The sequence below is a fragment of the Danio rerio genome, chromosome 7 (assembly GCF_049306965.1).
Source record: "Danio rerio strain Tuebingen ecotype United States chromosome 7, GRCz12tu, whole genome shotgun sequence".
NCBI classification, from domain to species: domain Eukaryota; kingdom Metazoa; phylum Chordata; class Actinopteri; order Cypriniformes; family Danionidae; genus Danio; species Danio rerio.
The window spans coordinates 5033343-5045675 of NC_133182.1; the positions used below are offsets into that span (position 1 = coordinate 5033343).

At 40.8% G+C, this 12333-nt stretch overlaps 1 protein-coding gene across 2 annotated transcripts; it reads right to left on the bottom strand.

Annotated features, from left to right (window-relative positions):
* Window positions 1-513: 513 nt before the first annotated feature.
* Window positions 514-12070, bottom strand: si:cabz01074946.1. 2 transcript variants are annotated; one of them, XM_002667618.7, is made up of 6 exons: window positions 11959-12070; window positions 8305-8619; window positions 6156-6434; window positions 4542-4661; window positions 4405-4459; window positions 514-647 (listed from the first exon to the last, which is right to left on the bottom strand). In XM_002667618.7, exons 1-6 carry the CDS (start codon window positions 12005-12007, stop codon window positions 581-583), a joined length of 885 nt encoding a protein of 294 aa, XP_002667664.3. In that variant the 5' UTR covers window positions 12008-12070; the 3' UTR covers window positions 514-580. The 2 variants fall into 2 exon arrangements, with proteins under 2 accessions (XP_002667664.3, XP_068078615.1); XM_068222514.2 differs by having other exon boundaries at window positions 514-3864.
* Between the last annotated feature and the right edge of the window lie 263 nt (window positions 12071-12333).

Sequence of the window (12333 nt, forward strand, 5' to 3'; positions counted from 1 at the left end):
CGCTGTGGTGACCACTGATTAAGGAAATACGCTGAAGGAAAATGAAGGAATTTCTTAATACAAAAATAAACTAAATGTTCAAAACCATTTAAGGCTAAGTTAATGGTGGGTACATTTTTTTAAAGTGAGCTAACTATCAATGTAATATGTTTTAGTTATAAACAGATACAATATAATGTCCACTTGAGCCCCCACTCCTCAAAACATCTCTGCACACCGATGGACGTCTGATGAGCTAAGTGTGAAACAGCTCAGCGTCATCTCAGTAAACAGAGCAATATTTCTGCAGCATTTACTCATAGTCAGATCTGCTAAAAACAAAAGGTCACATCTCTAATTCTAGTTCAGCTTGACCACTTCCTATTTTTCAAGAGCATTCACAGTGACCTAAAATAGTGGTGTCAATACTGCGAAATACTGACAAACTTCACACCTACACACTCCCACAGTTTATTGTTTAACCAGAAACTCTTACACGCACCATTGAGCAAAGAAGACAGACAAATTATCATTAAAAAAGCTGCCTTTTATTGAGTTTAAAGTCACGAGTACCTAGAAGTTCATTCATTTGTTCATTCATTCAAGTACAAGTTTTCAGGCTTGGGGCTGGAGCAGACTCTGATGAGTGTGCTGGGGCTGAAGGCGACCTGTTGATTAAAGAGATAGTTCACCAAAAAATTAACATTTATTCCAAAACCTAAGGTTTTTTCTTATGACATACATTAAACAAACAGTTTAAACAATACAATGAGGTCAGACTAATTATTCATTCATTCATTCATTTTCTTGTCGGCTTAGTCCCTTTATTAATCCGGGGTCGCCACAGCGGAATGAACCGCCAACTCATCCAGCAAGTTTTTACACAGCGGATGCCCTTCCAGCCACAACCCATCTCTGGGAAAGAGGTCAGACTAACATAGCAGTATTTATACAGCATGTTAACCCTCTCAGGCTCAAAATAAGTTTTAGAAACAGGAAAAATCTGATATTTGGGGGAAATTATCATATGGGGTAGTACAATAGAATCCTGACTTTTTTTTAGAGGGACCTCCACATGCACGGCGTTCTGGGATGTTGCAGATTTGCAACATTGGCCCAGTGTGGTAATTAGACACTGACGACTGAATATGATATGAACAATAACTTTATATATACAGCTTTTCAAACAATGCAACAAACTGCTTTTCTGAGGCAGAACAACGACAAAAACAATATGGGATCCAAATCCAATATCTCAAATCCTCATTGAGTAGGTCATGTTTTCAAGCCCCTTTCACACATACAATTGCCGGTAATTTTCCGGAAAAGGTTGTATGTGTGAACAGGCCCTTTTTGAAAATACCGGTAAATTCGTTCTGGCTATTTTCCGGAAAGAGAAGTTGTAACATTACCGGCAATTTGCCGGAATGCTGCGCTTTGTGAATGCAGAAGGAAGATTACCGGAAAGAGCGCATCACGTTTAGAACGGGCTGACGTGAGATGCCTGCTTTAGCCAATCAGAACAGTCAGACGCATTTACGTCCGCGCGGTTTATGAGAATAAAAGCCTTTGAATATTTTTCCACACACATTTAGCTGCTAGAAATCAGTCAGATAACGTTTATATGTTCATCTTAATGACAACCGTGTAATTAATTATCGATAAGATGCTTATGATAAGCCGTTGTTTGTTTACCTTCAAGCTTTGCGTGTGCCTGTGAAACAGCCCGTGAGCGCCAGCACACGCACATATCATGAACATCTCGACATGCGAAAGTGTTTCTCTATAGACCTTTTTCTTGGAACGCAAAATTACCCATTATGCTTTGCGTGTATGCGCAAGGAGAATGCAAAGAACTTCCGGTCGGCAGCTGATGCGTGTAAACAGTCACATTTGGACAGCTTTGAAACGATAGTTTTAATCTATTTTACCTGCTTTTATCCTCTTTGAAATAATACTGTTGTCCATCAGCACCATCTCCTGGACTGATCATTTAAAGAAAAGCCATCTAATTGGATGGAAAACAGCTGCTGTGAGGCGTTTTCCCCTCGTTGTCAGACGACATCTTCAGCAGTTTAAATGAAGCCTCGTCATCGCTAAAGTCAACAGTTTCTCTTTCTTTCAAATATATAACCAGCCCAAACTAATGTAATTCACCAAAATGTTTGACACACACACGTAGCCTGTACTGTGCCACTGACACACTGATTTAATAACTGTGACAACGTGAAAATATAGGCTAGTGTCATTTCAAAATGACAGAAAAACACAAACCGTGATAAAAACAACACATGAAATGAAACACAAACGGCTCGCGATTGGAATAAACAGCAAATCAGCCAGCAGAGGATCAATAACAGACTTTTATTGGTCATTTTTGTAAATTGCACGACTTTCATACCTGTTAAGTTTCATGCCTGTACTCTGGTTTGCGCTCTCTCTCTCTCTCTCTCTCTCTCTCTCTCTCTCTCTCTCTCTCTGTGTATGCGTGTGTGTTAAAGAGCCGCTGAGCTAGAACTAGGAGAACGTTTTTCTCGTATTTCTGACGCGCTTGAACCACATGTGACAGATTATAACGGCTTTAACAGACACATTTCTAAGTTGTGTGTCACAAAAACACTCTGTTATCCATTAAAAACATTATTGAAACCCATTTTCAGAGCGCAAATTACCAGTTGTACACGCTGTAAACGGAAGTTTTTAGCATTCTACCGGAAGACGCTGGTCGCTATGGCGCCCTCCATGCAGCAGCCATGAAAAAGGTCTATATGTTTTCATCGAAGTTGTTCACTGTACTGATCCATCCACAGAGTTTGTGATGTAGTCAAATGTTTACAAACACAAGCACAGCTGTTTAAAGCTCATTTGTGGTGAATGATGTCAGAATTTACCGGTATTTTGGAATGGATGTGTGAATGCTCTTTTCCGGAAAAATTCCGTAACGTCCTCGCCTGTGTGAACAGCGCTTTTTTGAATATACCGGTAAAGTCGTTCCAGAAATTTTCCATATATTTACCGGTCTCACTGTGTGAAAGGGGCTTTTGTCATTTGCAGGGTTTAACGGTAAGGATTTTTTTCTACTGATCCGACCAGGCCAATGTTTTAGATTTTTACTTGCCCTCCCAAAATTTTTACTGGCCCCACCAAAAAAAAAAAAAAAAAGAAGTTAATAGCTTTTTTAGCCACATATTTTAAATAACATGTCAAAACTAACATCTGTGAATCTAGCATTTCAATACTTAAAAAAAGTTAATAAATGGTTAATGTGCAAAATTCGAAGTGTTATGCAAACAAAAAGAGCAGTCTGGAAAATGTGGAGGGGTTTCATTGCAGTTCGAAATTATTTAACAAAAGGTGGCTGACTTGCCAAACTGACGGCAAACTGTGCAAAATAACACTTCATTTATTTGTCGTGTTGTTCCCACGTAAATGTCCTGCTTCCAAGACACAGGAACATGACATTTTCTTTTAGCCTTATAACGTGATGTTGTCGCCATGTTGCCGTTTCTTCACTGTACTGATTGTCACCAGGTTATAGGGAAAAACAGCATGCTCAAAACATCAAGAGGAACCGAAAAGCAATATAGTATTTACGACATCACAGAGAAGGTATCATTTAAACACTTAAAAGCACAAAATTAAAATGCACGCAATTGGCAAAAAGTCACAGATTAAACTTTAGTGACAAGGCAGCACTGTCCCAATAGGGCCAGTAATGATCCTGTCCCAAGTGTCTCTCACGCTGGCCCTGGGCCACCGGCCAGTCCTTATTGTTGAGCCCTGATTTGGTTCTCCAAGAAACAGTGTTTGTCTTTTGTGTCATCTGCTGAGCAAGTGGGGAAACTGTTTGTTGCTAATGGACAACCAAGTCCTGCAGTGGTACTTCTGAGTAAAAAAAAAACTCATAAAATATGTGTCTGGAGTAATAAGGTAGTTCATTTTTAACTATGGGGGCGGCAGCATCATGTTTTGGGGCTGTTTTGCTGCAGGAGGGACTGGTCCACTTCACAGCATAGATGGCATCATGAAGAGGAACATTATGTAGAAATACTCAAGCAACATCTCAAGACATCAGCCAGGAAATTAAAACTTGGCCACAAATGAGTCTTCCAAACAGACCATGACCCTAAGCATACTGCCAAATTAGTTCAAATGTACTTTAAAGACAACAGAGTGAATGTTTTGGAGTGGCCATCACAAAGCCCTGATCTCAATCCTATAGAACATTTGTGGGCAGAGTTGAAAAAGCTTAAGCGAAAAAGACAACAAATGAGCGGACAAATCTGACTCAGTTACACCTGTTGCAAATCTGCAACGCCTGCCTTGAGAGGGTTAAATCTTACACAAAGGAGTTTTCTCTCACAGAAACAGAAGCTCTGCACTCCACTGATAAATAAATAATATTACAGTAAACTCAGATCTTACCAACGATTCTGGATGAACTGAACAGGGCCATTCATGCAGAAATCTTTAATTCGTTCTATAAAACAAAAATTATAGTTGATTAAAAAAAAAAAAAAAAAAGCTGTGATGTATAATTAACGACAACATATGTTTGTTACCTTTATTTTTATATGCGAACACAACAAGCACAGCTGTTAACACAATATAGCACAGCACACAGAAACCACCGGTGCTGCACGGTCTGCAAAAGCTGCAGACTTCACACATCTGGGGGTTTTCTGGAACAAAACAACAGCACATTTTACTCACAGCACAGCATGCACTTTCTATTGTGTACCGTTCACACATGCACATACTGTGGTTAACATCTGAAGTGGATCAGAAGAGTTATTCGAAATTAGCCTAAGATCAGAATGTGTGTTGCTGAATAGTTTTAGGCCAACCTCAATTGATCACCTTCAAACTACTACTGTAGTTTTGAAGAGAACATTGATGGCTTGTTTCAGTACGGTACGGTTCGGGTCGGGTCACCTTTATCAGGCTTGCGTTTCCACTACCAAGGGTGCCCTTTGGGTGGGCGTTGTGCATGACAGAAAGTTTCAGTCGCATCATTCTCGCTCGAATAAATGTCTACAGTAAAGCTGTACGGGTCGTTCACATATCATATGAGAAGCACTTCTCACAAAACAGACGCTTTACACACATAAATACTTGTGTATAAATGTTTATCACTAACTTTTCCATCAACATGAGTTGATTAGAACTGCAGATCAATGACAGTGCGAAATAGCCTACTGTAACGTCTGCAGTTATATAAAATAAATAATTAAGTGAACATATATGAACACATACAGCCCCTTACAGTCTCCAATATATTATTAATTACAGAAAAACTACACACAACAGACATTTAGTCCTGATTTAGGTTCAAAAACAACAGGAAATATAGCCCGCATTCAGAGCAGACCTCTCATCTGTGTGTGTAATCTTCAGCAGCACGTGTAGCCTCTGTTAGAGAGTCATTCCATCATTCCCAGTTCATAATAGTTGATCAAAATAAAAACATGGCAGTTTGTTCAAGTTTGCTGAAGAAATAATGTGCTCCTTTTTCCCGGCTTCTCCTTTGATTTTTCGCGCTTCACTCTCGCGTTTGTCAGTGTCTGATAGGATCGAGCAAAAGCACATCAATGATCAAGCGCACGTTATTATCATCAGCTCAAGCAGGGACGGACTGGGACAAAAATTCAGCCCTGGCACCATAGCCACACCAGCCCACATTACCATACGTACTGTTTGTTTGACATTCTTGCCAGATTTTGATTATGTCCGCGTAACCTTTGATTGAGTCGGCCCCTCTCGAAACTATCACCGATTGGGCCAAATGCTTAACATTCACTATGATTATTACTATTATTACTATCATCAACGTCATCATAATATTCACATGTTGCACGAGATAAAAGCTGCCTGCATGTAAAAACAGTACATATAAAAAATAATAATAAAATAAAAAATAAAAATAAAAAACTGACCGGCCCACATTTTAAAAAAATGGTCCGGCCCTTCTGGCATTTGCCAGACTTGCCAGATGGCCAGTCCGCCCCTGAGCTCAAGAAGTTTGTTATTTCAGATATAGACGCGCGGCGAGTGCATGCAAGAAAGCGAAACTGCTCGCGGTTCAGACTGGCTCATTAAAAACTACGGGGCACAGGGTAAATCTGCTCTTCTTTTCTCGTCTCGTCAGAGTTTTTGACTGTGTTGTTGAGACTCACCCGAACATCCCACTGTCATCAATGTGCTCTCCACCTGCTCTTGACTGGATGCAGTGCAGTTGAACGTCACGTTTCCAGTACCTCTAAATGAGATGAAGACAACTGAGAGCGGGTTCGTAGAGGTCGGGTTTCCTGATAGGTACGATCCGTTGAAATATCCATCAGGTGTCCAGGACAAAATCACATTTCGGCCAGGCACAGTGCAGTTAAGGGCCACGTGGCATTGTCCGTCGCTGAGGGAATAAAGCATTTTGTGGATTTTTGGTTTCTCTAGTCTTTCTGTGGATTGAACACAAACATCAATTACTCAGTCTGATGGACAGGAAAACTTTAAATGGCAGCTATTATGCAAAAATCACTTTTATAAGGGGTTTAACCACAGATGTGTGATGAGATTGTTTGTGGAGAAAATATCCATCCTCTACTGGTCAAAATTAAATAATTCAACCCAAGGTCATTCTGGAAACGTAGCACCGCGGACGTTTCTGGAGACCGCGATTTACGTGGCCGGAGGTACGTAAAGGCCACGCTTGTTTTTTTCGAGCGAACGCTGCGGGGCGGTGTGGCGCCGCTCCACCACTACTCTTCGCGCTCGCCGGCCGACGGCTCGCCTCCGAGTGGAGGGCTTTCCCGACGCAATCAGTTTGTCCGCCTAGCTCACAGCGTTGCGTCGGCGGAGCGTAGGCCCCGGAGGAGGAGGAGGAGCCGGAGCCGGCCGCGGTGGACGACGACCGGGATCGAGTCCGGGGAACGGCAGGTTCCGGAAATCAGGTAAGACGAAAAACGGAATCCGGAAAATAAGGGCGAGAACATGGCGGGATCCGAAAACGCGGTCGACATCGAAGACGAGGGCTTTTGCTTTTTTTTTTTTTTTTTCCCCCGATCCGGCGGCTTTTTGCGCGAGAATGGCGCAGGCGCGAACGCCGTGCCCGCCCGAGACGCGAAAAAGCGCGCACAGCGGCCTCTCGCAGATCCGCGAAAACAAAAAAAACGCTCGAATACGTATCTCCCGGAACGTAAATCGCGGTCCGCAGAAACGTCCGCGGGGCTACGTTTCCACAATGAGCCCGGGTTAAAATAATTCTATGCGTTTATAATCAGACTTGATGAAAACAGCCTGCAGAAACACTTTGATTGACATTCTCCCTTTGTAAGTGTCATCAGAGGGGGAAAGCCCCGCCCACTAGGGACCATTTCTCCCTCATTAGCATAAATCCTTGAGTGAGAAGCAGCCATCTGCCATTAGAGTTTTAAAGCTGCCACTATGCTGACACACAGGCATTTGTAGCCCAGCCCTCTTTTGAAAAGAGCACAAGCTCATTTGAATTTAAAGCGACAGTCAGTAAAACGCCACAATTAGGATCAAAGCCTGAAAGAGTCCGTTTCAGAGAGTTATAAAGCATTATCTGTGCAGTATTTTGAGCTCAAACTTCACACACACTCTCTAGGGACATCACAGACTTATTTTACATCTTGTAAAAAACGGCATAATAGGTCACCTTTAAATAACCGTATCGCACTCTTAAAGGGACAGTTCACACCAAAGCATTTTGATTTCTTTAGCATTTACTAACACTGAAGTGGTTTTGTGCATTTCTTTCTTCTGTTGAACACACACACACACACACATTTTTGTTTTTGTGAAAAGTGGGGACATTACATAGGTTTCCATTCATTTTATACAGTCCAAACCATATGTTGTATTGCCCTCACTCCACCCCACCCCTAAACCCAACCATCACAAGATTGTGTGCAGCTTTACTCTCTGATTAAACTCATACTGTGGGATTTATAAGCATTTTGAGAAATGAGGACGTCACCAATGTCCTCATATTTCACCTCCTTTTTGTAATACCTGTGTCATACTCATTATACAGATTTGTGTCCTGATATGTCACAAAAACACGTACACACACACAAAAAGAAGATATTCTGAAGAATTACAAAATAAAAACTATCACTGACATCTATAGCAGGAACCAAAACAATATTGAAGTCAACGGCCGTTTTTTCCAGCTTTCTTTGTGTTCAACTGAAGTAACAATGTAAAAAAATGTTTGGAACAAGTTGAGGATGAGTAAATGATGACAGAATTTTCCTTTTTGGCTAAACTGTCTCCTTAAGACTAACTAAAACATCTCTTATTTACCTTTTACTGTGAGATGAACTTTATGTTGTGGCCGAGTACCATCAGCATTGACCAGGTCCACAGTGTATGTCAAGGTGTCGTCCATCCTCACATCCTTGATCGTTAAATCTCCCGTATTGCTGTTGAGTTCAAGTCGATCCCGATACCTCCAAAAGTCGAATATTGTAACGATTCTGTCCCTTAGACTCGCGATGTATGTTGTGTTCTTATAAATGGACCACTGAACTCTGGTGAGGTTCCAAGGTCTGTCCGACCCAGTCTTCAAGAGCGCTGACTGGCCCAGGTAAACAGTGACACGCTCCTCTCTTCCGAACACTACAAACCAAACAAATGAATAAACAATTAGTCTGTGAAAATATGCTGTAAAAGATCTAATCGATATAGTCACTTTTAAAAGTAATGAATGACTATCTTAAACACAGCCGAGATAAGGGGGGAAAACCTTGCGAAAATAACACATTACTAATAACTCAGTAGGCACCAGACATCACAGATGTCAAATTAACGTTGAATTTTGGTTGTATATGAAAATCGGGTTGTTAGTTTGCGGTCAGACTCCAACGTCAACATGATTACACAACATAAACCCAACCAAGATAAACGTCCACTGATGTTAGGCTTTGACGTTGTATGGATGTCATATCATGACGTTAAGCTGATGCTGGATTTTGTTTAGTTAAATGTCACATCCTAAAACCAACCACATATCAGCTGACGTCGGTAAAAGACAACAAATTGACGCTCATTTTTGGACACCAGACATCACAACCAAAATAGAAATGAAGATCAACGTCATATGATGTTGTGTGCCTGCTGGGAAGTGCTACATTTAGTAGTTCCTTAAAAAACATGCCTTAAGATTGTTATATACTACTTTTTAAAGTTACTTAAGCTAATGCTGCAGGGTAGTACTGGATTACATTTAATCTGTGCTTGTAATTAGACTAAACTACTTTTAAAAATACTCGTAATCAGACTACAGTTACTTCATGGATTACTTTAGCTCCTTTATTAAAGACCTAGACACCCTCTCAAGGCTAAAAATAAGTAGTATTCTTCATTTTCCTGCAGCTTATTCCCTTATTTATCAGGGGTCACCGCAGCGGAATGAACCGCCAACTATTCTAGCTTAAGTTTTATGCAGTGGATGCCGTTATCTTCGCAACCCAGTACTGGGAAACACCCAGACATACTCATACACTCCAGCCTATTTAGTTCATCCAATTCCCCTATAGCGCACGTGTTTGGACTGTGAGGGGAAACCCACACCAACACAGGGAGAACATGCAAACTCAGTTCAAACACAGAAATACCAGTTGGGCCTGCTGGGACTCCTAAACTTTTTTGCTGTGAGGCTACAGTGCTAACCATTGAGCCACCGTGCAACCAAGTATTATTCTTAAATGTTTAATAACTTTTGATTCGCTGATAGATTTAAAGAGTGGCATAAAAAAAAGAGATTCTCAGCTTTTTGAAGCTTGTAACGTGACCTATTTAGACCCTCAAACGCTCAGTATTGAGTGTGGCTACATCATAACGTTTTAACAACACTTATTTGTTAAAAAGAGTCAATGTGGTTTGTGTCTCTGGTCAAATCAGACATTGTTGATGTATTGTATACATGGCTAGATTGAATCAAACTGTTCCCTACTTCAGTGATTCCCAACCCTGTTCCTGAAGGCACACCAACAGTACATATTTTGGATGATGTCTCCCTCATCTGACCATTAACTTCAGCTTTTGGATTCTCTTCTACTGTTCTGATGAGTTGACTCAGGTGTGCTGGATTAGGATGAAGTTGAAAATGAAATACTGTTGGTGTGCCTTCAGGAACAGGGTTGGGAAACTGCGCCTGCAGCTTTACAGCTGTATGCACTGTGTGTACCTACCATGAAAGGGCGGGAATTAAGGCTGATTTATACTTCTGCGTCAAACGCCGACGTATGCTACGAAGCTGGCGCATAGCCCTTCGCCGTGGCCGTCGGCGTCGCCGAAAAATCTCTCAAAAAATGTAACTAAACGTCGCAACGACACGTAGCGTAAGCTCTGTGATTGGTCAGCTTGGAAGCGCTGACAAGTCTGGGCGGGACCGAGAGCCACGCGAATGGTACAAGCCTGATGGAGCGATTGTTTACAAGTGTGGAGTACTGTGAAAGAGCTCCTGATGGAAAGTTTTGTTTTGTGTTTACCTCATAGTTAAAGTTGTTGCACGTCCGCCGGTTCCTGCCTTAAAATGATTCACATCCCGGAAGTGTTCAGGAAAAGCAAAACAGCAGCGAAGAAACTCGACACAGAGGAACATTTACACCTCACTGCCAACTAGCGTTTCGGAAGTGTTAATGCAGACCAACAGAGACAGCGCGCAGAAGTATAAATGCACAGCTACGCGCGTTGCATGCGGCGTCACGACAGTGAAGGCGACGGCCACGGCGAAGGGCTTTGCGTCAGCGCCATAGCATACGCCGGCGTTTGACGCAGAAGTATAAATCAGCCTTAAGTCGGCGGTTCATTCCGCTGTGGCGATCCCAGATTAATAAAGGGACTTAGCCGAAAAGAGAGAAATACATTTATAAAAAATATATAATAATAATTTTTATTATATTTAAAACTAAAACTATATAATATACATGTATCAATTTTTTTAATTATTTAATTAATTTATTTTTTAAAAACACTCAGATTCAAAGAGAACCACAGGTCAACAGAGAAACTGCAAAAGAGCAGCTTCTGCTTCTTCTAATTTTACAGTCTAATAAGGCAGAAACACCACTGAGCCTAGCTAGATCCTCCTGTATGGAACAATCACAGGACATTACTTTAGACAATTATGCAAACATATCAAAGTTTACATAAAAAATACACAAAGAGAGACCTTCACTTTCACTTCACACATAGTTTTTGAATGAACAGACTGACGGGTAGCCTACTAGCTGCAGACGCCATCATGAGGGTGTTTTAGCGCAGAGTTTAAGGTAATCAACCAGAACAGGAGAAAGTGCATTACTTCAGCTGTTTTAATATAGCTCTTTAATAATGAAATACAAAAATTGTGGTGTAATATTGAGAGTTCATTTTAAGCTATACTGGGCTGCAGCTGGAAGGGCATCCACTGCATGAAACATATGCTGGATAAGTTGGGGGTTCATTCCGCTGGTTAATAAAAGGACTAAGCCGAAAAGAAAATGAATGACGAATGAACATAATATTAAGCATTAACTGTCCATCTTAAAAAAGAAACTCTTGAGGCTCTGGTTGCTGATGAAGAATGAAGATTCATTTTCTTTTTATGTCAAAATAGTACACAATTATCCAACTTCAAGTTCACCAAATCAACATGAGCACAAAATTAATCCTAAAGTAGTCCCATTATGTGACCTTAAGTGTATAATTTAAGAGTTATATTCCTGACAGACACTGTTGTCATGTAATCTGTGATCAATAACTGATCTTAAGTGATCTACTGAGTCCTACATGCTAACGTTGAACTGAAAAACAGCCAGTTTCCTGCTCAATTCAGAGTCTTTGTTTATCTTCGAAAGAAAACGAGACGTTATAGCTACAAACTCTCATATAATCTCACCCAAATGACCAAACTACATAACATCAGCACAACATACTCTATAATTGGAATTAAGAGTGAAATGCGTCGCTTACCTTGGTTGTTGTATATAATACACACTAAAACAACTGTATATAGACTCATTTCTCTTCAGCTCATCGACTTGACTCAGCTTGGTGTTGAGAACTTCTTGAGTTGAGCTTATCTGAAAAAACAGCCTTCTCAGTTCTCTGATAAAGACGAAGGTAACACTTAAGCTAAAAAAAACAAAAACGGAAGAACATGTGCTTCCTTTCAGTCTTATGATAGACGAGGCGGGGGGATTTCTTCATGTGGATATGCATTGTTTAGTTTTTAAACAGACTTTCAGAAAGGAAGAAAAATAAACAGTGTTCATTCCTATGCGTGATCATAGCATTGTGGTGTCAGATGTGATTAGCATGTGCACTTGTGTTGTGTTAAAATGATGA

Excerpts from the sequence above, each read along its gene's own strand:
- si:cabz01074946.1 (XM_002667618.7), bottom strand. The coding sequence starts at position 12,007 with ATGAGTCTATATACAGTTGTTTTAGTGTGTATTATATACAACAACCAA. Across the intron at positions 6,435-8,304 it reads AGTTCATCTCACAGTAAAAG|AAAGACTAGAGAAACCAAAA; the intron begins GTAAATAAGAGA and ends TTCAATCCACAG. Across the intron at positions 4,460-4,541 it reads GTTCGCATATAAAAATAAAG|AACGAATTAAAGATTTCTGC; the intron begins GTAACAAACATA and ends TTTGTTTTATAG.